Source organism: Canis lupus, chromosome 10 (genome assembly GCF_003254725.2).
Source record: "Canis lupus dingo isolate Sandy chromosome 10, ASM325472v2, whole genome shotgun sequence".
Taxonomy (NCBI): Eukaryota; Metazoa; Chordata; class Mammalia; order Carnivora; family Canidae; genus Canis; species Canis lupus.
The window spans coordinates 56,705,531-56,733,170 of record NC_064252.1 but is presented as its reverse complement, the minus strand read 5'-3'; the positions used below and the strand labels follow the sequence as shown (position 1 = coordinate 56,733,170).

The 27,640-nt window shown below is 38.5% G+C and overlaps 1 protein-coding gene and 1 long non-coding RNA gene across 7 annotated transcripts in view; one reads left to right on the top strand and one right to left on the bottom strand.

Annotated features, from left to right (window-relative positions):
* Nucleotides 1–27,640, bottom strand: part of EML6 (EMAP like 6) — a 269,805-nt gene that overhangs the window by 96,738 nt on the left and 145,427 nt on the right. For all 6 annotated transcript variants that reach the window (XR_004803100.2, XR_004803099.2, XR_004803097.2 and 3 more), the window contains exons 8-14: nt 16,225–16,426; nt 14,413–14,550; nt 12,548–12,804; nt 9,941–10,153; nt 5,671–5,838; nt 4,271–4,377; nt 887–1,005 (exon numbers count right to left, since the gene is read on the bottom strand). Coding sequence is in view for 3 of the 6 variants with exons in the window: in XM_049115524.1 (XP_048971481.1) it covers nt 887–1,005; nt 4,271–4,377; nt 5,671–5,838; nt 9,941–10,153; nt 12,548–12,804; nt 14,413–14,550; nt 16,225–16,426 (1,204 nt within the window). In the remaining 3 variants the exon portion in view is untranslated. The remainder of the gene's footprint in view (nt 1–886; nt 1,006–4,270; nt 4,378–5,670; nt 5,839–9,940; nt 10,154–12,547; nt 12,805–14,412; nt 14,551–16,224; nt 16,427–27,640) is intronic.
* LOC112672371 (uncharacterized) lies at nt 686–19,024 on the top strand. The gene is made up of 3 exons (XR_003144238.3): nt 686–787; nt 13,307–13,453; nt 18,739–19,024. It is a non-coding gene; the product is annotated as an uncharacterized LOC112672371 (long non-coding RNA).

The following is a 27,640-nucleotide window of genomic DNA, read 5'->3' as shown; positions in this document are numbered from 1 at the left end:
GCTTAACCGACTGAGTCACCCAGGCGCCCCTCAATATAAAACATTTTAATGAGATATATTACATTCTTTTTTTCATGCTAAGTCTTTGAAAGCCAGTGTGCATTTACATATGGCACATCTGAATTCAGACTAGCCATATTTCACATGCTCAGCAGCTTTAAGTGGATACCATACTAGATAACACAAGTTAGAGAGTTAGGATTAAAATTAAAATTGCGCTTATAAACATTTATTTCCTTGCAAAAAGTATGGTAAGGTGATCGATAAAAGCCTTTCAAGCATAAAAATACTACATTAGTATAAACTCTATGGGAGAAGTAGCATAGAAATATAGAAATATGAGCTTTTTTTAATTGATGGTGGTGGGAATCAAGTATCTATGACACTTAGGTTCCAATTGATCCCCTTAAATGATATATTTATAAAACACTAGATATTATATACTTCACAATCATTTAACCTAACATTGAAAAATTCTAGATGTCAATTTCAAATGTGAAAGATTGTACAGTATTTTTAAGAATCAAAATTATTTTGGGCATATGTGATCAAAATTGTTTGAAGAAAATATTGTCCTAGGTGGAGCCAGCTAAACAGAGCCAGAGATATGGGCGTCACAGGAGCAGGGTTGGGGGAGAGGATGGAAGGCAGTAACAATGAGCCGCAGAAACATAAGCATCATGGAAGTCAAGGAAGCATGAAAAATCTAAAGACACACGTTGTTATGGCTACAGAACATCAACTGACACAACTGAACAGAGAATCATGGTTAAGATATTAACTTCAGGTAAGTGCACACTGGAGAGAAGAGCCAGCCTGAAGTGGGACAGCACCAAGAAGAGGGGAACCCAGTGGTCTGCTGATAAGGCTGGTGACTAGCACCCACCCGTGTATGAACTGGAGTTTCAAGCTGTCCTCAGGAGCCTTTTCTCTTTTGAGGAAGGGCACTGCATGGTTTTTCTCTTTACTTTGTTGCTTTAGCTGAGGTAGATCTTCTTTGTAAACCTTAAAGCATAGCAGAAACATTTATTCGAGACTCTCCAGATTTCAAACATATTAATATCTTGGCATTTTCAGATCTTTAACTGTAGGAAACCAAGTTTTTGAGAAAATAAGTAGCTAAAATGGTCACCAGAGACAAAGTCAGTCATTATATAATGATAAAAGCATGAATTCATCAAGAAGATAAAACAATTTTAAATACATACCCAACAGCAGAGCACCCAAATATATAAAGCACATACTAAAAGAACTAAAAGGAGAAATAAACATCAGTAGTGCAATAGTTGGGGGAAAATGTCTCTCTGAACAATGGATAGATGATCCAGACAGAGAATCGACATCAATGGAGAAACAGTAGATGAAGAACACTGCAGACCAAATAAACCCACTAGAGACATATACAGAACATCCCATCTGTCAGCAGCAGGATATGCATTATTCTCAGGATACATCATATGTTAGCCCACAAAACAAGTCTCAACAAATTCAAGAAGATTGAAACCACATCAAGTATGCTTTCTGGCCACTGCGGTATGAAAGTAGAAATCAAGAACAGGAAGAAAGCTGGAAAATTCTTAAGTATGTGGAAATTAAACCATACACTTCTGGACAACCAATGGACTAAAGAAGAAATCAAAAACTAAATTTTAAAAATATCTGAGACAAAAGACAATGGAAACACAACATTACTTATAGGATACAACAAAAACAATCCTAAGAGGAAAAGAGGAAAGTTTGTAGCTATAAACACATACACTTAGAAAAAGGAAAACTCTCAGATCAACAGCCTGACAATATACCTCAAGGAATAAGAAAGAGAACACACTAAGCCCAAAGTTAGCAGAAGGAAGGAAATAATAAAGATTAGAGCAGTGATAAATGAAATCGAAAATAAGACAATAGAAAAGGTGAACAAACTAAGAGTTGGTTCTTTGAAAAGATAAACCAAATTGAGAACATAAGAAATGAGAATGAATTTTACTTTCTAACAAAACTGTCTTGAAATACCTTTCGAATCATTGGGATTCTAGATCATCTTGAGTTTAAGTAATGTATATTCAGAAAATATATTAATTTTCTGGTAAATAAGAAAGGATATTATTCAATAAAATTATCAATAAAAAATCAATAAAATGTTCTGCTATATTTCCTCTAAGGCAAGAAATCTCTTGATGATTCTGACATTTGCAAAATGCAGACCCCATGAATCCTGGTGATCACTCTTTGGAATAATCTTCTTTTGTGATCTCATGTATCTTGACAGATCAGACTCTGAGATTTAGAGCAAAGCTCTTCGTCTAACCTAGGATCTAAAATGTGCAACTAACTCAGAGAGCATTTCCTACAATCGAATCTAAATGTAGATAAAAAGTAATCTGTTTTCTTATCATGTATTCATGCCCTACCATCAAGAGATAGCAATTTAACACATTCAAGATGAAGTAAATCTATTAATAATTGCTCACCCTCATAAAGGAAAAATTCATGTGATAGAGCTTTATTATGATATATTATTGTAATAAAGTCTCTGGTTTAGGATTTAACCAAAAATCTTTAAAATAAAAAAAAAGGAAATCAGAAGATACCTCATTACTGCTTTGTCTATTGCAGATGCAATGAACTAAGCTTATAAAAGCTAAAGTTAATTATCCATCTGAGCCCATGATGCTTTTCTTCAGCTCATCAACTACTCAAGAGAAATGAATTTTGGCCTTGGCATTTCTACTGCATATTTGAACAATTCTCATAACCTAACCTCTGTGGACCTAAAATTCCCATCTCTAGAACAGAATAAAACTTCCTGCTCAAGTAACACAGCAACAAAAAATAATGTAAATCAAATAATATAGATGAAAGATTTAGAAAATAAGATGGCAGGGGGAATACATAAATCCTAGGCATGGATTTCAGTATAGACAAATCTTTCCATTCTTAAACCAGCAGCTTTTTGCTAAATACAAAATTCCCAACAAAAGAAAATTGCCTTTTCCCCCCTAAATTTTATGTTCACTTTGCTTAAATTCCATTTCCCCTTGATATCAGGGTATAATAGTGTTTGGCGTGTGCATATTTCCACGTTAATAATTTCCTTTCAATCCTCACCTTTAGTTTTATTGCATAACACATTGTATTGATGCACAGTCAAGCTGATTTAGTCACGAACTTGACCCAAACCATCAGTTGGACTGCCTTTGTACTAATTTTTCAAACACTGAATCAGTGAGTGATGATTATGGGGTGAAAAAAAAGTCATCTGGAAAGGTTTCAGCGCTTATTGCTGAGGCAAAGCCAAGCAATACACAGAATGTGCACTTTGGAGAGAAGCCCAGATCCACATTCTTCTCTTAATACCCTGGGTGATGTGGACGTGGGCAAAGTCCTTAACCTCTTGGGGTTATCGTGGGTTGGACTTGGTATATCTAAAGCACAGGATCTAGCCCTGTAGAGCCACATGACACATGGCAGCTGCCACAGGCCTGTATGGTTAATCTCCATGGGCAACACTGACAGTTGCTATGTCTGGAGCCTGAAATCTTATTCACTCCATGTTCATGTACAGAGTCTGCTTCACATACGTCTGTGAAATGACAAGGAAGAAAATAGAACACCTATGGTTATCAACCATAAAAAGTGACAAGTCCCCAGATTCCTGTGAAGGACTGCTCTGTTTAACACTCACTGTTTAGCATTAAAATGAAATGTCTGCTTTCAAAAACCTAGGACCCAATTTGATTATGATTGTGTAACTTTTCTACTAGAGGTGAATTCTGATGTGAGATCATGCGTATTGTATTTGGGCTTTTACTTTAATTAAATGGATAATGGTCTTCATAATGGTCTATGTAAGTTGAAAGAGGAAAGCAGGGTACCAGTTCCCTTCCAAATGACCATGGCTCTGAGGCTACCAATTCTGTAAAGAAAACATACGCTTTTATGATGTTAAGAAAATGAAAATTCCTGTAGCTTACTTGCATATTTTTCTGCAAAAAAATATTTTAAAGTTTTGGGTGCTAGAGAGGCAGAAAACCCTGCATGGGGTCAGTTTTAAAATTTGCTACTACCTCCCACATAAAAAGTTTTAATAATGTGAATGGGTAAAGGCCTTATTTTCAATCTGTACTTAAAGACAAGAAGTAAGTGATTTCCTTATTCTTGTCTTGATTCTCTTCTGCATAAGTACCGGCCATTTTTAGTGCAACATCCAAATCCAAGGAGATCGACATTCTGGGCCGTAAAGCATCTGTTTTGAGGCTCTCTGCTTACTGACCTGGCGATCATAATTGATTTGAGTTTCTTGCTCAATATCAGAGTCCAATTCTGGCACATCAGATAAATCCGAATCAGATTCTTCACTGTAGGAATCAGTGCCACCTTCTGTAGAAACACAACCCATGAGAAACAAGCAAAAGTTCTAAGACCCAAGACAGCTTATAATATTTTATTTATTTATTTATTTATTTATTTATTTATTTATTTATTTATTTTTTTATAGAGCAAGTTGCTTATAATATTTTAAAAAATATTTTCTTTACTTTAGCAAAGTCAATTTAAACATCATTATGCCATTGTTTTACTTTGATGTAGGTTCTTAAAACAACTCCCCCACCCCCCACCCATCTTTTGGTTAAGATCAGCACATTCCCTTTCAGGAGTGTTAACAGACCAGGACCACTACCTCCTCCTACCGCTCCCTGCAAGATGAACCCATTTCCACACTTCTATGAGATAACAAATCTTTGAGTTTTAAATCTTACTTTGAGGGGATCCCTGGATGGCTCAGCGGTTTAGCACCTGCCTTTGGCCCAGGGTGTGATCCTGGAGTCCCGGGATCGAGTCCCCCATCAGGCTCCCTGCATGGAGCCTGCTTTTCTCTCTGTGTCTCTAGAGCCTTTCTCTCTCTCTGTGTCTCTCATGAATAAGTAAATTAAAAAAAAATCTTAAAAAAAAATAAGATAAATCTTACTTTGAAAAGAGAAAAAAAAAAAAAAAGACAAAAGAAATAAAAGATCAGGGAAAGGTTCTACCAAAACGAAGCCTGGAGCAAAAGGAAATCCAACTGTTTAGTTCAATAAATATCCCCTTACTCTTTTGCCGCCATGTCTACCAAGTGGTGGTAATTGCCACCATCAAAATCTGCAGAAACTCTCCTGATGAAAATATTTCCTACCTGGTTTTAAATTGTATCGCCTGGCAATCACAGTAAATAGATGCCATCTATTTCTGCTGGTATCACAGTAAATAGAAAGACTACACATCCACTGAAATGGAACACATTCGTCCCAATTGCAGGCCAATCTTTGAACTTCATTATGAAGCCAACACCTACTCCCAAGGTTACTCTGTCTCCCTGCTGCCTCACCACGGAGACCTGCCACAGTTTCAGTTGTCCTAAAGAGGCTAAATTGTCTTTGTTCCTGTTATTCTCAAAGGCTAATTCTTCATGTAAGCCTTTGACCTTCAACTTGTATGGCATAAACAAAATCCTTTGAAGGAAGTTACCCAACCGACCCATATGTGTCTCAAAGGTTTTTTCTTTTTAATTTTAAATTTTATAATAGGAATGAATTTTTCAAAACTGCTTTAAGTCTTTATCTCCCGGAGAGATGTTAAGACATTCCTTGAAATTTTTATTGACAAAAAATGCTGAAAAAGTATAATTGGTTTTACCCTGGGGTGCTGTTTCCAACAGACCATTGCTGACACCTTCTGGAATAAATCTCCACTGGAAAACTGAGTGGTCAGCTCCTCCCGTGCTCAATACCCACTGAAAGTCATGGGACCAGCGGACATTTGTGACATGTGCAGAATGGCCCACATACTTTCTAAATTTGGCTCCTGAAAACATATTTTTGAGGAGAAGATTAGTAATGAAAAAAAATAAAATTCACTGGTTAAAAAATTCAACTCCTATTCATGTTGAAAAAATAAAATCTTTAAGTATATTAGAAAATATAATTTTCAATATTATGTATCATAACAAGCAAAGGCTTCCAAAATTCTCTCAATGATTCCAGTATGGATTAGTCTAAAAATGGCCTTAAAATTTCAGTCCTGTAGCTGAAGACACGTCTCAACCTGTTCCAGATAATGGCTACTGCTTCACTGATTCTGAACATAAAACACCTAAGAACGATTATCTTACATTCTTATTTAAATACAAGACAGGAAGTCCTTTGCAATAGGGAAACAGAGAATAATTCTGTGGGGAAAAAAAGTCAAATTATTGTTCAAGGTCATATGGATGTAGTGCTGGGAGAATGAAATTGTGTTCCCTTGCACTGATTGCTTTACTCAGTGAACACCATCCCCAGGCAATGAATGCAGAAGGAAAGCTCTCGGCACTTACTGCTTGTAGCTGTACTACTAAGGTCTCGAGTACAGGGTTGGTACAGGGCAGCACAAAGGCAGTCATTGAAACAAGCAGGGTCCATCCTATCATGTGGAAGCCTAGTACTCCAAAGGCTATGGGAGAACTCAGGAGGCCAGCAAGCACCGCATCCCTCCTTCAGAAACAGGCCCTCTGAGGGAACCTCTTTAATGGGAGAGAAAGCCATCTGTTCGACTAAAACGTGTTTCAAATTCAAATGCTCATTGGAGAGGTAATGCTTTAAGTGTATGTGAAGGTGAAAATGACCACACTATTCAAAATACCACCACCGAGCTGCCCCATCTGAGCACTCTACTGTCTCAACACGAGATGTGATTATATTTTGTTTATTGTTACTTCCTCAGAAGAACAAAAGTTCCATGAGGGCAGGGAATTGTGCTTGATTTGTTGATGGATCTCCAGCCTCTAGAACAGTACGTAACAAATGTTTATTGAATAAAGGGAGGCCACATCCATCTCTTCCCAGGCTTTGCTTAGGACACTGTCACTTTACAAGGCCTCCCTTTGTTCTCTGAAATACGAGGAAGTCTCAGGCCTCTGCCTTCATCTCCTCTCTGATGGCCGTCACTCCCACGGCTGTAAGTACCGTTGATATGCCCTCCACTGCCAAACATTCATTTTCTGATGCTCAATTCTCCCTGGATTGCTGATGGCCCATGTGCTATGTCCACTTCGATGTCTAACGGGTGCCTCAAACTTATCGTGGACAATACAGTCTGAGGAGTTCCCCTTTTCCTTATCCCCTTCTCTCTCTCACACACACAGACACAGCCTTTTCCATGCTCATTTTCCCATCTTCATAAATGGTGCCACCAGCCACCCCCCTGCTCAAGCCAAAAACTTACGAGTCACCCTCAGTTCCTCTCTTTTCCCACATCCAATCCATCAGCAAGACCTTCAGCTCTATCTAAACACTGTTTCCTAACCTCAGGCATCTGTATTCACATCTATTTCTAATACTTTTGTCCAAGCCACATCGTCTCTTACCTAGATTTGTGCAAGAATCTACTTGAAGCCTCCCCTTCCCTAACCCAACCCACATGGTATCAAGGTGATCTTTTAAAAACTTAGATTGGTTATGTCACTCCTCCATTGTAAGCCCTCAATAGTTCCCCACCACACTTAGAATAAGACCCGAATTTCTAACAGTGGCTATAAGGCCCTTCATGACACGGTCCCCACTGCCCTCTCAAGCCTCTGATTACACAATGCTCCCCTCATTCATCACACTCCAGCCACGCTGACTTTTGTGTTTCTGTACTGCATCAAGCTCATCCACGCTCTACTAAAACCCAATACTTTTCTTCTCAAGGTCCAGAGTTTATGCAACCCATGTCTTACAACATCCAGGACACTTATTTTAGGAGGGAGTTCTTCAAGGACTGTGTGGGTACATATATGGCTGTGTTTGTGTCAAGGATTAATGGGGCAGCAGCACACAAGTCAGTCAAACAGGAGAGCCTTCCCTTGGAGAAGGAGTGGTGCCAAGGTGCTAAGACATGGCAAATGTCCGTGAGCAAGGCTTTGGATTTTTCTGTACAGTGATGGTCAAACAGAATGTAGTCTAAATGACATCAGGGAAAATTATCAGTATCGACACTAGTTATTTCAAAAGATTTAAACACTGTCAAAATGAAATGAAAAAAATCGGTTTGGCGATGTAAAAGTAAAAACCACTGTCAGCATTTTCATTAACTGCAGAACACTCATGTCCGCATACTGTGCAGCAGAAGCCTACACACATTAATTGCAAATGTGTCAATTAACTGGATTGTGAGTTTTATTTAATCACTGTGGAAAACTACAATGTTTGCTCAGCCTCCACACTTCTCATGGTCACCAGCCCTTGCTCATGGGGAATTCCTGCCACTGGTACCCTGGGCAACAAGTTCCACCAACGGTTACTGTTCCTGTCAACAGCACGCTTTTCTGAACTTCCCTGCCACAAAAGGGAAGTGTGTGTGAGTTCAGGCACACAAAGGCCACAAAAGTCTGAATGTCTCTGAGGCAAACTGCAAGATTTATAAACCTTGTGCCATGAAAAGTAGAACAAGTCAATTTGCTATGAAAATATGGATACTTCCGCAGACTGCTGAGGTGGGTTTTATTCCTCCCACCACACTGTCACTCAGCTGTCAACCTTCCCTTATTCTGCAATGTCTCCTGTACGCCAGCGTCCTCAGGGGTGTTTTACACATCAAGGTGTCTCACTTGGACAGACAGCACTGCTCAGTGCCTCCCTCGCCCTCCCTCATTCTCATCAACAAACCCACCATCTCTGTTTCCATTCCTGTTTCAAGGCCCAAGACCACCCTACAAGGCGGGGTGATACGCAGGAAACACCAATTCTTGGCGAGTTAACTTCTTCCCAAGTCCTGATCCTCGAGACCCACAGTATTGCTTCTGGCCCCGGTGATGTTTCTGGTCAGTTCCCTCATTCCTTCTGGTTGCCTAACTCAAGTTCCTCAAGTACATCGCTCAATCTGACAGGATAGGCCCTGTCTCAAAAGACCCATCAGGGAGAGAAGAGTGTGAATTAGGCATGTTGAGGTAATTTTGTGCCTCAAGCATTTTAAAGTGATGGCCATTTTGTCAAGTGTAAATGATGGCAGCTTTGCTGTGCATTTTATATTCAATTCTCAACTGTAACTGTTGCAGCTTCAAAACTGCCAGTTAGCCGAAAATGACCTTCTGATGACATTTTTCAATCCCTTTCCCTTCTTAATTTTAAAATCGTTCAAGTGAGCGAGTTTTTAGGCCACAGCACGTCCCCACTGATCACTTTCTGAAGATCAGGTTTTCAGGGTGCTGGTGGGCGGTCTCAGAAAAATCTGTGTAGGGGCTTTGGCTCAGCTTTGTAAGGAAGAAAAAGACAGGGTCATTACATGGCTATTCCAGTCACATCCTACAAAGTCTGAAGATGCCACAAAATTGACGTGACAAGATTTTAACAATAATAAAACAAAACAACAAAAGGCAAGGGGAGAATTTTCTTGAACCAAGCTTCCCTCTCAAAAATTTCACCAGTTATGTAAATTAGCTTTGCAAGATTAGTGCTACAAGGGGTCTGCGAACTGTGTTATCACCACAAAAATCACCTTTAGATTTTTATCTTAGATTTTTATCTTAAGTATGTCTAGAGGGACTTTGCTTGGCTTTCCATGTATAAGCACAATTAGCCGTGCAGCTTAAAGGATTTTAATTGCAATATTTTAATGTAATACATAATTTAAATTATGAGTGTTTATTTACATAAATAAAAACAAAACTAGGACTTGTTTAAAAAATGAAACATAAAGCTTACGAATCACAAACTGGCTAGAAATAACTCTAAACAAATTATGCCTTAAATTTGTAAAATTCTGTATTTTAGAACATCAAAAGTAAATAATATCAGCAACATATTTTATCTGAAAGTGTAAAAGAGTAAAAATGAATACAAAAATGAATAATCTGCAAGAAGAGACAAAAAGAAAATCAGTCTTAATTACACTGTGTACACATTCTAGATTAAATACTTATTCAGTGAAATCTCTCTTGTGGCCTTACCTTTCTTGAGACAAGGAAATTTAAACAATTTAACCAGTCCAAAATCATCGCCGGAAACCAGCACTGAGCTGTTGTAATTTGCATCCACGGAATTGATGTCAGTGACATCCGTATACTTTGGCCAAATTCCACTCACTTCAGGGCCTTTCACACACGTCCAGGAGGCCCAGGGAATCCCTTTGATTTCTTCTTTGCTTGTTAAAGGCTTCCCAGCTGGAAATAATCAACACACAGTAACATAATGTTTCATTTAAATAAAAAGCACATTCTAATTTACTTTATCCATTTTTCTTATAAAGGTTTAGAGAAGTTTAATAAACCAAGGAAACTCAAGATTTTAATCTCTTTTCCCAATTGGTGACTTTTTTTCTTCCAGCATGGTTTAGAGAGAGTGCATGATCAAAACTCAGATACGGAGAAAAGAAAGAAAATGATCATTGTATTTACTGTAATATTTGAAAGTACTATACAGATAGTATGCTTTGTATTATTGATGAAAAGATTTTTATGAAATCATATATTTAGTCACCAACATTTTGCTACGTGTTTAAAAATTTATTCTGGGGCAGCCCAGGTGGCTCAGTGGTTTAGCTCCACCTTCAGTCCAGGCAGGGTCTGATCCTGGAGACCCAGGATGGAATCCCACATCAGGCTCCCTGCATGGAGCCTGCTTCTCCCTCTGCCTGTGTCTCTGCCTCTCTCTCTCTATCTCATGAATAAATAAAATCTTTAAAAAAAAAAGCTTATTCTGAACTACTTTTCATAATTCGAAGAATCATAGAAGTGATTTTTTAAAAAAATTTAGGCTCCAATAATTAGTGTAAATATTTAATGGATATTATTTAAATTTAAAAGCATTAGACAATGAAAATCCACCATTTCTGATGAAGTAAATATAAGCAGTTAGGGAAAATAGTTCTGACAGTTGTGCCAAAAATGTTCTCAAGTGTATGGCACAACTCCCAGTGTGTACCAAAGGCTGCTGAGGGACGTCACCCAGGTGCATGCAAAGGCAGAAACACACGATACACAAATGCTTGGGAAAATGTCTAACCATATACAATTTTAAAATTCAAAAATCAAGACAATTTAGTGTATTATCTCGTAGTTTCTTCTTCAAAAATAAACAAATGTTTTCAAATAAAGAATCTGCGAGAACAGACACTCTTATACATTACTGGTACGATGTCAAATACTGGCATGCAGAAATTCTGGACTGTGACAGCATCCCATAAAAATTCATTCAGACGACCATAAAATCAGAGAGCTGACACACCATAGTTTTTAACCCAGCATTCCTCCTTTGGAAAATACAGTTCAAGGAAGTAACTCAGGAAAGAAAATATATCTTATACAAAGATATTTGGAGAGGCACCATCTGCACCAGCAAAGAAACCAGAAATGAGCCCAAATGCTCACTAACAGAAGGACAAGAAAGCAAATTATGCTATTATCACTGAGCAGGATGTTACTTTGTTATTGAAAATGATAAACATGTATTCCATGATTTTTCACATATGGAAAATATATATGAAAGAATTGCAAGCAAAGAAAGTAGACACACAGAAATATGTACCTAGTGATGGTGCGCTGATGAATTTGACAGAGCAGAGATTCTTTTAGAAGCTGAAATTACATTGGATGGTATATATTATTTCCTAGTAAATGATTTTTCAACAAAAAGATTAAGAAAATATTATTTGATGACAAGATTCATGATAAATACTAAAAATATCCCCTTCTATCAAAAAAAAATCATAGGCAAAGATTACAATACAGAAATTTGCCTTTTATGTCTGCCATTGTAGTGTAACAAACTAAATGTCACTAAATATTATAGAAGTCTGATGAACCTCTTCTAAAAAAGAGAGTGGAGGTGACAAGTAAAAATTGTGTTTTTTAGGGGCACCTGGGTGGTTCAGTCGGTTAAGCGTCTGCCTTCGGCTCAGGTCATAATCCCAGGGTCCTAGGATCGAGTCCTACATTGGGCTCCCTGCTCAGCAGGAGCCTGCTTCTCCCTCCACCTCTGCCTCTCCTCTATCACTTGTGCTCTCTCCCTCTCGCTCGCTCTCTCTAACCTACTCTTTGTCTCACTCTCAAATAAATAAAAACTTTTTTAAAAATTGTGTTTTAAATCCCACTTAGCATATTTCAATAAATGATATCCTAAAGACTTCTATTTATGAGGAACACAGATTTCGGACTAAAACTATCATAGCAAATGAGGAACATGCATACTGGTACATTTAGCATTTTTCAGTATCTTTACATTTAGCATTTTTCAGTATCTTTCTAGGATCCTTTTCCTTTCACTTATCTTTAGGCGTTCTTTGTAACTTCTAGGTGTATATCCTTTGCCCATTATAACCATTGCAAGCATTTCCGTCCAGTCTGTGCCTTGTCTTGCTGTGACCCCTTTCATTGTGCCTTGAGTTTTTATTTTAATATGTTTCAATGTATTAATCTTTTCTTGGAGAGTTTGAGATGTGGGGGGTGGCGTCTCTGAAAATATTCCTTGCCCTGAGATCATGACGACAGTCATACATGTTTGCTGCATGTGGTTCAAGGTCTTGATTCTCTCCAACGCCCAACACCCACGTAACTTACACGGCATCTTGTAGAAGAGGCGTTCTCCGGCGCCATCATTGGTCTGCAGGTACTTGCTATCCAAAGACCAGTCAATGTGTGTGATGAAACTAAGGGACTTGCTGCATTCTCCAATTTTCTTGTATCGCTGGGCAACGGCATACACGTCCACTGGGCCGTCATTGGATCCCACCGCGAGGTAAGAGCCATCTGGAGAAAATTTCATTTCATGAATGACTTCTTTTCGATCTTTGATATGAACCACTTCTGTCATATCTCTATAAGAATAAAGAGCAGCAATAAAAGGGGATAAGCAGCAAATCTAGAAACAGGAACCCAAGCCACGTCTTAAAATGTGTATGTCAGAGAAAAGGCTGTTTCAAAAGGGAGAGGACACCTACAGGAACTCCGAGATTAACTGCTGAAGAAAGATAGAAGACACCATTTCATTTCTGGCCATTTTAGGCAACATCAACCAACATTTTAAATGATATTTTGGGTTTCCAAAGTAAAGACAACAAAACTTAATGAAATGCCTATTGGCTTTCATGGTCAATTATGTATTATTTTTCCCTAAAACTTTGTGCTTTGAGAAATTTGGGGTTTGTGAAAGTGTTTTAAAAACATGTCCCGGAGGAAGGTAAACTACATCAGGTTACTTTTTCTCAATGACTTTTTTTAAATGTTAAATTCTCATGTAATTATTTAATCTTCACCACGAAAGGTCAACAATGCATACATGTATCAGACACTGGAATATTTTGTGTCCCTTCTGATCAGGTTCTGGTAAGAACTGCTGCCCTCATTGGAAAGTTGCCACCATGAGACAGAATTGTGACTAGCAGGTCCCCTGTGCCAGTACCAACAACTTCTTCTATTCCCAACAAACTCAGTGCACAAATAATGGCAAATATCAGCTTCTACATGGTAATTGTCCTCACTTGCTATTTCTTATTAATCACATTAGAGTTTACTGTAATGTCATCAAATAGAGTTTTGGGGGATATTTTTGGCTGGGAAATCCAACAAAAAAGAAAAAAATCTGGTAATCGGCCATCTCTTCAGACCATCCGCTAAGCAGAGAAAGAAAATGTTGCCCACCTACTCAGTAATCACTTATGTGTGGCTGGTAATGAGAATTTAGTGTAATAAACTACGCCAAGATCATTTTTCAAAGCTTTATAGAATTTTCTATGTACAAAACATGCAGTGTCTAATTTACAGCTTCATTTTCTTTCTGTAATCACAAATTGTGTAAGCCAAAAAAACAACCAGTGTGCTTAGAGAAATTACAAGTGTGAGTCATAATTTTTGTCCAGTAAATACAGGATGTTAATAAATATGAGATACTCCATCTTCTTTTTCATTATAAGTGGAAGAAATCCTTTACTCAAGCTTACCTCTAAAAATCTGGCACTGCTGGAGACTGCTTTATCATTTCTTTCTCTTTTCTTGGCTTCCTACAAGCCCATAACCCCTTGGGACTAGCTGTGCTTGGAAGTTCATTATTCACTGGATTTTAGAAAGGCTCACATACAATATATTATGTAACATCCCCAGTATGAGTTAGGGCAGCACCCCATATTAACCACATTAATATTTTTGTAGCATATCGCATGATAATTATTCCTATTGAGAGATTAATAGGCATAAACAGTCTCAAATCAGTTCATTTGGTCAAGATGTGCTGTCAAATAAATTACCCAAGAACTTTGGATTTTTGGAATGTTTGGATTTAGGAATTACAGATAGGGCACTGTGAATCTAGAGTGTTCTATCTGAAAGAGTAAAAGCATTTTTCCTGAAGTCCTGGCATACATTATGGCCAGGAGAACTAGTTTCAACAAGAGAGCATTTCTGATATCATTTTCCATATCGGTACATGCCTGACTCGGAGCACAATGAAAGAGCCATCCTTCATGCCCAGGGCCAGCTGAGATCCATCGGGGCTGAAAGCCACACTGCGAACTGCTTCCTCCATGTTACAGCGGGCAATCAAGGCATGGTCGGCCAGGCTCCACAGCCTATGCACAGAACAAAGTAAAAACAAAACAAAATCATGGTCCAGATGGAGGCATGCTCCTGAAAATGGGGAGCTGCACAGTGAAGAGCTTACTGATCCCTGAGGCAGCCTGCACCGTTGGGCCTAAAGCTCATGGTAGTCTTTCGATACCTCGTCCATTATTCATCATCTCACGCTGTTTTTAGCCTTGTACTATTTTAAGCAATGTAAGCTTTGCCTTACTAACATGCAGAAACTCTCACTCCCCAGTAGACTGTGCCATCCTTATAAAATCCCTAAGCTGATCTTTCTCAAGAAATTAGGACTTAGACTCTTCTTAAATTTCAATATTCAGTGTAAAAGACTGTTTGTAATTTTAGCCAAATTCATAGTTAAGGGGAATATGACAAATTCTGACAGGGCTCCTTGGAGATGTTTGCAATTCTAAGACACATCAAAGTTGCCAAAATATAAAAGCCAAAGACTTTCCTTGAAATCATTTCTATCTGGATGTGTATAAATCGGGTACTCAGGTGCTTGAGCAGCATGGTGGCACCATTTTGCCTGTTGAGAGAAGGCTCAGAGTCAAGGAAGGTAAAGGAAGAAAATAGAGTAAGTTGAGTAAAGAAAAGCTTCAACCAAATAAATACTTATGCCATGTGGAGACAAGTGTGATCTTTTAGATTGAGGGGGCTTCAGAGCTTGGTAGAGATCACAAAATGGATTTACTTTTGGATTTATACCTCATTAGTGAGTACACTGTGCCTTGATCAGATTCACAGGCGTACAGTATGAACAAGAGCAGAGGAGAAGCAGGAACCTCCAGTCTAGTCTACAATGTTCTAATTCAGCTATTAGAGCCCAAAAGCAGTAATCAATCACCAATCGACCCAGAAGCCTCTCCCTGCCACTGGCAGGCACTCTTTCTGGCCTACTTGTTGTTGGGCACATTTAAAGGTCAGCAGCAAATACAGAAATACTGAAGTCAGGGCACAGCCTTCCTCAAATACCTCTAAACCTATGATCAGCCTTTCAACAGTCACAGAGATACTGGAAGTATGCTCATTTTGCTCATTTTATGCAATGCTGTGCTCTCAAAAAATAACAAATGATCCACAGCAAGAATCCTTGAGGCCCTAATAAAATTGCCTGTTTTCTTAGGAACAAGCACTTTCCTTTGATTTGAGGACAATGTTCAAAATTCCATCTGAGAATATGCAAAGAAATACTTGTTTACTCACACACTGAAGAGAATCCTGAAAATCAGAAATTTAAGTCCTGATGAAGACAAACTCATGAATTCACCAATGGAGATGAATGTCTATAACAAAAGTGTGAAATGCCATGTGTAGCCCCCTACAGAGGACCCAACATACAAGGGAGAAATATAATCTTACCACAAATGAATGCACATCTTCAACTGAAAGAGAAATGGGAGCCTATCTAACTAGTAGCAGTGTATTTTCACTTCTCAGAGCATTTTCATGACTTAAGATGAAGCCAAAGAAAGATAGCAACAACAAAATGCTAAGAAGCCAAGTGTTGTTGAGCTAAATGTCTCAACATTCCTCTTGGAACTTGTGTGCTTCTGTACTATGGTTTATCCTTCTCTTAAATAACAAGCAAATTTGGGCACAATAAATCTGTAATCCCAAGGCAGTCAGGGAGATGACAACTGCCATTGCCCAGGCCTGACCTGACAGAGCGGTCGTCACTGCCTGTCACAGCCAGTGGCTTCTTGGGGTGCAGGGCCAGAGCCCAGAGCTCCCCCTCACAGTGGCCTTGCAGGATCAGCATTGGCTTGTCTCGTTCGCGCACGATCACTTCAAATATCTCACTGTCCTGGGTCCCTGCTAGAAGGCGGTCTGCTTTCCAGCACACGCTCCGGATAGAGAGGCCTGGTGAAAATAAAGAAATAAAATAAAAGCGTATATTCACACCATTTACAAATAAAGAGAAACACCTAAATATCCTTTCAGCAGGATAGCATCTAATGCCATGCATCTTAAAAACCCTGGAAGGGGAAATGTCAACTCCACACACCATTCTGTATTATTTACCATTTCCTTGCATGTGTTGGTCATTTACCCTGCTCCTTGTGATCTTGGTTTTACACACGAGTAATCACTCCCATCTGATGTAGGGTAACTATGTGTTTTTTACATCAGCATGTATTTTAAATACTACATCTTAAAACGAGTGTGAGGAGAAATTGGTCTTTAGGAAAACCGACCCTTTTTGAAATAATGTACTTCTGATCTGCTGTGGAAAAGTTAAGAGTCACTTCAATCTTTAGGATGCTAACTAACACTGTATTAAAATTACATGTGGGCGATACTACAGAATGGTTAATTGCCATATTGGGTAAGTTTACTATGTATTTGATCAGAACCTAGACTCATTTTGCTGGATAAACAGATGTACCATGTCCCAGAAATATGCAAATGAAACTAATTTCAGTCTCAAAATACCACCAAACATTTGTCAGTGAAGATGCTATTCTCTTCTGACTTAACATTTTATAGAATCCTCTCCAAAAGCACAGTACTCCTTTGAAATACATCCTCTCCACACAGGTCTTCATTTGCCTGCCTGATTTTCTATTTCTTGGGCTTCTTGTGGTCTATTTTGATCCTTTACTGGGTACGTTATTTATTTACTTAGTGCCTTTTCTCATGCTTGAATTAGAAATACAGATAGAATCCTGCTTTCATAACTACTTTAAATACAGCAGGAATGTGGTAAGCTTTGAGACCCGAGCTGTCCCTCCGGTGGGACTCGTGTCTCTGGTATAGAAAGTACCAGAACTCAGATCTCAAGGCTTTAGTCCTGCTCTACTCCTGATTGGCCAGACACACCAGGGAGTGTCCCTTTCTCTGTGGAAACCAGTTTTTCTCCGCATTAAATGCAGACTGTGATTATGGAGACCACATAATTTATCACCTATGTTGGGACCACTCTGAAAGGCAAATTAAACTTATGTACTTTAAAAATATTTACTTTTTAACCAAGAAAGCAGCTTTACCGTGTTGAAGTAAACATTTCTATCAAAATATTTTCAAATATGAAATTATAATTACGCTTGAGTACCAACTGATAAATCCAGAAGATGGAGAAGAGGCAGAGCACAGAGGATTTTCAGGCCGGTGAAACTATTCTGTACAACACTATAATGGTAGAGACGTGTCATCATACGTGTGCCAAAACCCACAGAATATGTAACACTGACAGCGAACTCTAACGTGACCTCTAGGCATTGAGCGATGATGTGTCAATGCAGCTTCCCCCACTGTAACAAACGTACCACTCTGCTGGGGGTGTGGATAGTCAGGAAGGCCGTGCATGTACACTGGCAGTGGGCCTAGGAGAAATTTCCATACCTTTCACTCAATTTTGCTGTGCACCTAAAACTGCTCTAAAAAAATTAAGTCTATAAAAAAAATCCAGGGGGTGCCTGGGTGGCTCAGTCAGTTAAACGTCTTGTCTTCAAGACAAGATCAGGTCCTGATCCCAGGGTTCTGAGATTGAGCCCGATGTCAGACTCCCTGCTCAGCAGAGTGCCTGCTTCTCCCTCTCCCTCTGCCTGCTGCTCCTCCTGCTTGTGCTCTGTTTCTATCAAATAAATGAATAAAATCTTTTTAAAATGTCCAGGATAAGTGCTAAGCCAAATGGAATGCTGGGACAAAAGAAGGGTTAACTGGGGCTATATGGACATACTAACTATAATCCTCACCTTAATCAACTCACAGTGGTCTTAAAAGGAGCCAATGAGATGATGCATTTATTTATGAAAAAAAGTATTTTTTTTTTTAAGGCACAAGGCTATTTTTACATGCAGTAACTCTCTTTACCCCTTGCTCTGAATTCACTGTGTGTGCCTTGAAATGGAAGGAGACAGCACATAGGCAGATTTATTATTCCTGCTTTGAGTAGTAAGTAGAGATACCTTGGCAACGGCTAGTTCAGGGTCACTCAAAATCCTGCCAGCAAACATCATGATGGGCTTTCAAGGTTGGGAAGGACACATATGTGGTGAAAGCAGCCAGGCTAAGATTGCAGAATGACAGGGCAGGCAGCTCAGCGGTAGAGGAATCTCTGCCTTGTAGCAACCATCTTTTTGCCCGATCCTTTCTTTGTCCTTCTCTCTTTTTCACACTTTTCCAGAGGTTTAGTTACCATTTTCTAATTAACATATTCCCATTTCTTTCAGGACAAGAGTGAATTTGTTTGCCTCAGTTGGCTTTGGGTCACTTACAATTTCTTTTTACAGAAGAGGTTCATTTTATTCTTCAGAAACAAGAAGAGGAATAGTCTATTCCAACATCAGCAAAAAAATCAAATAATTTACTTTTTATTATATTTGTTATCCATTTCCTCTCACTAGTGTGTGTGAATATAAGAGTTTTCTCAGTTTTATTCACTGTTGTATCCTCAGTACCTAGCCCAGTGCCTGGCATGCAGCATATGTTCAATAAAAATGGTTGACTAAAATAAAACATGAGAATCACAGACATTTCTTGTGTCCTTGGAAATACCAACAAATAAAAGATAACATCCTCATCCTCGATGAAAACACTGAAAGGAAGGAAGGACATATTCATTCATTTATTCAAATGGTTTTTATTAAGTACCTACCATATACTCAAGACTACAGCTTGGACAGTGAACAAGCCAGGCTCATGCCCCAATGTTTAAGACTTGCATCTGGGAGATAAGCCTCCAAAATATTTAGCTTTGAAAGCCAATAGGGCTTCTATCCATGAGCTCAACAAGGCTATAGTAAACTAAAAAGTAATGGTTCATTGTGGCTCTCCTCCAGGGCCCTGTGCAGAGGAAACAGAAATACCCAGTCTTTCTGTGAAAGAGGACTATTTGCTTAAAGTTTCAGTCTGAAGGGGAGGCATCTAATATAATACACACCTAAAGGCCTACTGAAATCCTCTTCAAAGACTGGGGAGGCTAGGGGATGCTACATTTGCACTTTCCCTCTGCCTTGTTCCAGTTTGCTGCAATCTCTTGGAAATAAGCCTGTGCACACAAGGGCACCATGGATTTTGTAGCTACTGCCCAAGAGCCATCCTTGAGCTCCTGGCTCTGGAGGCCAGCAGTGCCTACAATCCTGGCTCCCAAAGCACCCTAACAAATGGAGAAACAGTTCTTAATCAGCTACCCCCCAAGGTAGCAGAGACAGAGCAGAATGAGAATCCCAGTCTTTCTATGGAAGAGACTCTTAAGTTATCTTCATAGCAGTGGCCTGAGGGGCCAATTGAGAAATACATACCTCTATCCTCTCCAGAGACCAGGGAAGCCACTGGCTACCATCTTTGCACTCTCCCTCTGTCCTGCCCCAGGTCATCAGTGTCTCAAAGAAAGGAGCTTATGCTCAGGTGTGGCACCCCAGCTTTTTTGGCTGGCCCCCAGAGGATACGTCTCTTGAAAGCCTGGTTCTAAAGGCCACCGGAGCGTATGTTCACAGGTTCAACAGCATGGCAAGCAAACACACAAACAATTCTTAACTTAGCTATGACCCCAGGGCTCAGTGCAGAGAAAACAAACAGAAATGCCCATTTCCTGCTCTTTCCCTGAAAGAGGTATATGTACAAACTTTAAAAGCTGCTACCTGAGGTCTGGCCTCCAATTAGACTGAATATAGGTGCTAAGATCCTCCCCTTTGACACTGACAGGTCCTGGTACCCCCTCAACTACTAGGAAAGACAGAGGACCAAGTATGCTGTTTATACAATCATAAAGGGTTAAGGGACAACCAAGACCTAGGGCAAATTTGAACAAGAAGATTCATCTACAGGAGGGCATCTCTTTAAGACCTGGAGAGGTAGCTGTTTTATCTAATGTAGAAAAATCAACAAAGAGAGTCAAGAAAAAACAAACAGAAGAATGTGTTCCAAATGAAAGAACAAAATAAAATCTCAGAAAAAGCCCCAATGAATTGGAAATAAGTCATTTACTTGATAAAGAGTTCAAAATAACAGTCAACAGATGCTCACTGAGCTCAGGGGAACAAAGATTAACAAAGTGAGAATTTCAACAAAGAAAGAAAAAATATAAGAAAGTACCAAACAGAAATCACAGAGATGAAAACAATAACTGAACTGAATAATACACTAAAGGGGTTTAAGAGCAAACTAGATGAAGGAAAAAGATCAGTAAACTCAAACAGAGGGCAGTGGAACTCACCCAATCAGAGCAGCAAAAAAGAAAAAAAAAGAATGAAAAAGCACAAAGACAGCTTTAGGAATTTATGAAACAACACCAAATAGACTAATATTGGCATTATAAGGGTCCCAGAAGGAGAAGAGAGAGACAATGGGGCAGGAAACTCATTTGCAGAAATAATGACTGAAAATTTCCCTAACATAGGGACGGAAACATACATTCCAGATCAAAGAAGTACAGAGAGCTCCACATAAGACAATCCAAAGAAAACCAAGACACATTATAATTAAAGTGTCCAAAGTTAAAGATAAGGAGAGAATCTTAAAAGTAGCAAGAGAAAAACAATGTGTTTTGTACAAGAGAAGTCCCATTAAGACTATAAGCTGATTTTTTAGCAGAAACTTTGCAGGCCAGAGAAAGTGGCACAATATATTTAACTTGCTGAAAAAAATAACTGCGAAGAAGAAAGAAGAAAGAAGGGGGGAGTGGGGGAGGGGGGGGAGGAGGAGGAGGAGGAGGAGAAGAAGAAGAGGAAGAAGAAGAAATCTAAAACATCCCAGAGTATTGTCTATTGTTATGCATGCTTATATCTTATGTAAAAGTAAACAATAAAAGAAATGCATGGATGGAATAGATGCCAAATACAAGATGGTGTAAACTTCTAGAAGGAGGGAGAAAAGATTAAATGAGAGAGACAGATATATAGACTCCTACTATGTCTATGTTTCATTATAGTTTTTAAAAAGATTTAGAACAAATAAGGTAAAAATGATAAGATTTGCCAAACCTGGGTAGAGGGAATCTGGATCCTTGTTATATGATCATTCTTTTAATATGTTTGAAATATTTCATATCAGGTAAAATAAACTATCTTTTAATATATATATAAAAAGAAAAGAATTGACAACTAAAAATACTTTATCTGACAAAGTCATCCTTCAGAATTGAAGGAGAGAGACTTTTCCAGACAATTAAAAGCTAAAAGTCTTCATCTCCATTAGAAGAGCCTGACAAGAAACGTTCTGGGGACTTCTTTGAGATAAAAAGGCACCAGTCAATAATAGGAAAACATATGAAATTATAAATCTCACTAGTAAAGGTAGATACAGAGTAAAATTCAGAATAATTTAATGTTGCACAGGTGGTGGGTTAATTACATATAAAAGGGAAAGTTAAAAGGCAAAAGTAAAAACAATTATAATGATTTGTTAATGGACAAAAGAAAAAGATGTAAGTTGGGACATCAAAAGCAAACCATGGGGGATGCCTGGGTAGCTCAGTGGTTGAGCATCTGCCTTTGACTCAGGGCATGATCCTGGGTTTGGGAATTGAGGCCTGCATCGGATTCCCTGTGGGGAGCATGCTTCACCCATGGTCTATGTCTCTGCGTCTGAGTAAATAAATTTTAAAAATTAAAAAAAAAAAAAAAAGCACGGGAGGGAGAAATAAAAATGCAGAACTTTAGAATGTATCCAAACTGAAACTATCATCAACTTAAAATAGACCGTTATAAGTTGTTTTAGGAAAGCCTCATGGTAACCACAAAGCAAAACTATAGTGGATAAAGGAATCTAAGCATACCACTACACTGCAGAAAATCATCAAATCACAAAGGAAGAGAGCAAGAGAAGAATGAAGGAATTACAAAATAGCCAGAAAACAATTGACAAAACAACAGGAAGTAATACCTGTGAGTAATTACTTTAAATGTAAATGGATAAATTCTGCAATCCAAAGATATAGGGTGGCTGATAGATTGAAAAAAAAATAAGTAAGACTTATCTATGTGTTGCCTACAACAGATTCACTTCAGATCTAAGGGCACACAAAGACTAAAAGTAAAGGAACAGAAAAAGGTATTCCATGCAAACAAAAACCAAAAGAAATCTGGGATACCTATACAAAATAGGCATGAAGACAGACTGTAGTAAGAGGCAAAGAAGGTCATTATACAACAATAAAGGCATCAATCCAACAAAAGAATATATTTGTAAATGGTTATACACATATCATAGGAGAATCCAAATATATAAAGCAAATACTGACAGACCTAAAGGGAGAAATGGATAGCAATACAATATAGTAGCAGAGTTTAATACCCTACTTTCATCAGTGGATAGATCATCCAGACATTAAATCAATAAGGAAACATTGACCTTAAATGACACATTAGACCAGATGGACTTAAAAGACATTTAAAGGACATCCCATCCAAAAGCCACATAGTACACATTCTTCTCAAGTGCACATAGAATATTCTCTAGGACAGATCATATGTTAGGCCACAAAACAAGTCTTAATAAATTTAAGAAGATTGGAATCCTATCAGGCATCGTTTCTGACCACAGTGGTTTGAAACTAGAAATCATTGACAAGAACAAAACTGGAAAATTCACATATGTGTGAAGATTAAACATGTTAGTGAACAACCAATGGGTCATGAAGAAATCAAATGAGAAAAACATATAGAAATAGAAATCCAACATGCCAAAACCTAGGAGAGGCAGCAAGGGCAGTTCCAAGAGGGAAGTTCACAGCAATAAAAGCCTACATTAAATAACAAGAAAGATTATTAAGTTAACAACCTAAATCTATAGCTCAAGGAACCAGAAAAGAAGAACAAATGAAGCTCAAAGTTAGGAGAAAGAAGTAAAAGATCAGAGCAGAAATAAATGAGGTAAGAGACTAAAAAAATAATAGAAAATATCAGTGGAACTAAGAGCTGGGTTTTGTTTTGTTTTTTAACAGATAAGTAAAAGACAAACCTTAAGCTAGACTTACCAAGAAAAAAGAGAGGACCCAGAAAAAATGAGAAATGAAAGAGGGAAGGGGCAGCCAGGGTGGCTCAGCAGATTAGCGCCACCTTCAGCACAGGGAGTGATCCTGGAGGCCCTGGGGTCAAGTCCCACGTCAGGCTCCCTGCATGGAGCCTGCTTCTCCCTCTGCCTATGTCTGTGCCTCTCTCTCTGTGTCTCTCATGAATAAATAAATAAAATCTTAAAAAAAAAAAAAAAAAGAAATGAAATAGGAGGCATTACAACTGATATCACAGAAATACAAAGGATCCTTAAGAGACCTCTATGAAGAGATATATGCATACAAACTGGACAACCGAGAAGAAATGGAAAAATTCCTAAAAAACATCCAATCTAAATTAAGTAGAAAATATGAACAGACCAGTAACAAGTAAGGAAATTGAATCAGTAATCAAAAACCTCCCAACAGAGAAAAGTCCAGTATCAGATGGCCTCACTGGTGAATTCTATGACACATTTAAAGAAAAATGAATATTAATCCTTCTAAGGTACTTCCAAAAAAATGTATGAGGAGGAAACCCTTCCAAACTGATTTTATGAGATCAAGACAACCCTGATACCAAAACCAGACAAAGACACCGTAAGAAAATTATAGCCCAGTTTCCCTGATAAATATATATACAAAAATCCTCAAAAAAATATTAGCAAACCAGATTCAACAATACATTAAAAAGTTCATATATCATGATCAAGAGGGATTTATTCCACAGATGGAGGGATGGTACAGCATCTGCAAATGAGTCAATATGATACACCTCATTAACAAAATAAAAGATATAAGTTATATGATCATCTCATTATACAGAAAAAGCATCTAACAAAACTCAATATTCATTCGTGATAAAAATTCAACAAAGCATGTATGGAGGGAATGTACCTCAACATAACAAAGGCCACACATGAGAAGTCCACAGGTAACATTATACTCAATGGTGAAAAGCTGAAATCTTTTTTCTAAGATGAGGAACAATACAAGGATGCTCACTCTTCTCACTTTCTATTCACTTTTATTTGTAGTATTTGGAAGTCTTACCCAGAGCAACTGGCAAGAAAAAAAAAGACATCCAAATTGGAAAGGAAGAAGTAAAACGGTCGCTATTTGCAGATAACATTTGATATATAGAAAACCCTAAAGATCACAAAAAGACTTAGAACTAGTTATAAATTCAGTGAAGTTGCAGGATACAAAATCAACACCCCAAAATCTGCTGCATTTGTGCATGCTAAAAATGAACTATCAGATGCAAGAGAAATTAAGAAAAGAAACCCATCCACAATTGCGTCAAAAAAAAAAGTAGGAATAAATTTAAACAAGAAAGACCTGTAGACTGAAAATAAGACATTGATGAAAAAAGCCAAAGATGACACAAAACCATGGAAAAATACTCTGTTCACATGAATTGGAGGAAGATTGTTAAACTATGTAGGATGGCCATACTACACAAAGCAACCTACAGTTTTGATGCAATCCTTATCAAAATTCTAGTGGCATTTTTTTTTTGTGTAATAAACAATCCTGAAATTTGTTGTATGGAACTACAAGAGACCCTGAGTAGCCAAAACAATCTTAAGAACAAAACTGGAGGCAACATGCTTCCTGAGTTTGAATGCTATTACAAACCCATAGTAATCCAAACAGTATGGTATTGGCATAGAAGAGACACAAAGATCCATGGAACAGAACAGAGAGTCCAGAAATAAACCCATTCATATATGATCAATTAATTTATGACAAAGGAGTCAAGAATACACAGCAGGAAAGGGACAGTCTTTTCAATAGTAGGTGTTGGGAAGACTGGATGGCCACATGGAACTGGACCACTATCTTACATCATACACAAGAGTTAACCTGAAATGGATTTAGGAACATAAGAGCTGAAACCATAAAACTCCTACAAGAAACAAAGACCATAAACTCTCTGAAGTCATTCCAGGCAATGATTTTTTTTGGCTCCGACACCAAAAGTAAAGGCAACAAAAGCAAAACTACACAAGTGGGAGTACATCAAACTAAAAAGCTTCTGCACAGCAAAGGAAAGTAAAAGTATAATGAAAAAAAAGGTAACCTACTGAATGGAGGAATATATTGGCAATCACGTATATGATAAAACATTAATATGTGGGGATCCCTGGGTGGCTCAGTGGTTTAGCCCCTGCCTTTGGCCCAGGGCATGATCCTGGAGACCCGGGATCAAGTCCCACATCAGGCTCCCTGCATGGAGCCTGCTTCTCCCTCTGCCTGGGTCTCTGCCTCTCTCTCTCCCTCTCTCTGTGTCTCCCATGAATAAATAAATAAAATCTTTTAAAGAAGGATTAATATCCAAAATATACAAATAACTCATACAGCTGGAGCAAACAAAACAAAACAAACAAACAAAAAAAAAGACTCCAATTTAAAAATGGGCAGAGAATCTGAGTAGACATTTCCCCAAAGAAGACATACAGATAGCCAACAGGTACATGAAAAGGTGCTCAACATCCTTAATCACCAGGGAAACACAAATCATAACCACAATGAGGTATCACCACACAGTGGCTATCATTAAAAATGACAAGAAAGCGGGCACCTGGGTTGCTCACTGGTTGAACATCTGCCTTCAGCTCAGGGCATGATCCCAGGGTCCCGAGATCGAGTCCCACACCGGGCTCCCTGCAGGGTACATCTGCCCCTCTGCCTATGTCTCTGCCTGTCTCTCGTGAATAAATAAAATCTTTAAAAAAAAAAAAAAAGACAAGAAAGAACATGCATTGGTGAGGACATGCAGAAAAGGGAACGCGTGTGCACTGCCGGTGGGAATGTAAATGGGTTCAGTCACTATGGTAAGCAACAGGTTTCTCAAAAGCTAAAAATACAACTAACATATGATCAAGCAATTTGACATAGATGTTTACCCAAAGGAAACAAAAACACTAATTCAAAAGGAAAATGAAACCCCATGTTCACTGCATTATTTATAATAGGCTGATTCTAGGTTCGTGCTACTTGTTTATCGATGGATGAATGCATAAAGAAAATGTGATATACACACAATGGAATATTATCCAGCCATAAAAATGGAAATCCTGCCATTTGGGACAACATGGGTAGACCTTGAGGGCATTATGCTAAGCCAGGTAAGTCAGATATAGAAATACAAATACTATTCCAATTCACTTATATGTGGAATCTAAAAAACAAACTAGTAAACAAAAGCCCCTGAATTCACTGATACAAGGAACAGATTGGTGGTTGCCCAGGTAGAGGGGCGGAAGGTAGGTGAAAGGGGGGAAGGTGGTCAAAGGACACAAACACAGAGTTATAAGGTCAGTCAGTCCTGGGAATGTAATGAACAACATGAAAATGATAGGTTTATAATACTGTAGTGTAGATTTGTAGGTTGCTGAGAGAGTAGATCTTAAAAGTCCTCATTAAAAGAAAAAAAAAGTACCTATGTATTGTGATCATTTGCTACATATACAGATATGGAATCATTACGTACACAGGAAACGAATAGGTAATTGTATCTCAATAAAAATGATGTACACATACAGATAGTACACCCAGATCTCAGCAATGTGCTATACAGTTTCACTCTTACTAAATATTCAAACCACAGTCCCTCCATAATTCCACTGACTGTCTTCAAGACCGACTGACCCTTTCCCAGCAGGCCTGGCCCCTACAGCTGCCCTATAGCATGAGCACGCCTGTTCTTCCCCATGGCCTCCGACAGCATATCCTGCTCCGTGAGGCTACATGGCTTGAAAACTGAAATTTCTACCAAAGATCCGACATTGTATTTGGTCCAGCATACATTTTTTTTTTCTCCCCACTACCCCAACTGTTTTTTACCCACTTATTTTGGGGAACAAATACAGAAAGGTTCAAGAATATTGGTACAAACAATCTGCCACCTGGAATCGCCAAATGTTAACATTTAAAAAATGTTTGCTTTGTCTTTTTAAAAGAGGGTTAGGAACAAAGAAAAACTCTCCAACTCAGTGAAAACTGATGAGCCAGTCAAGTTACACAGCACCCACTGTGCTTTCCGACTGCGTCCAGAGTTCTTGCATCCCTCCATGGGGCCTCAGGGGTTTGGCAAGGAGAGGGCCAGAAAACGAGAGACCAAGAGGCCGAGTTTG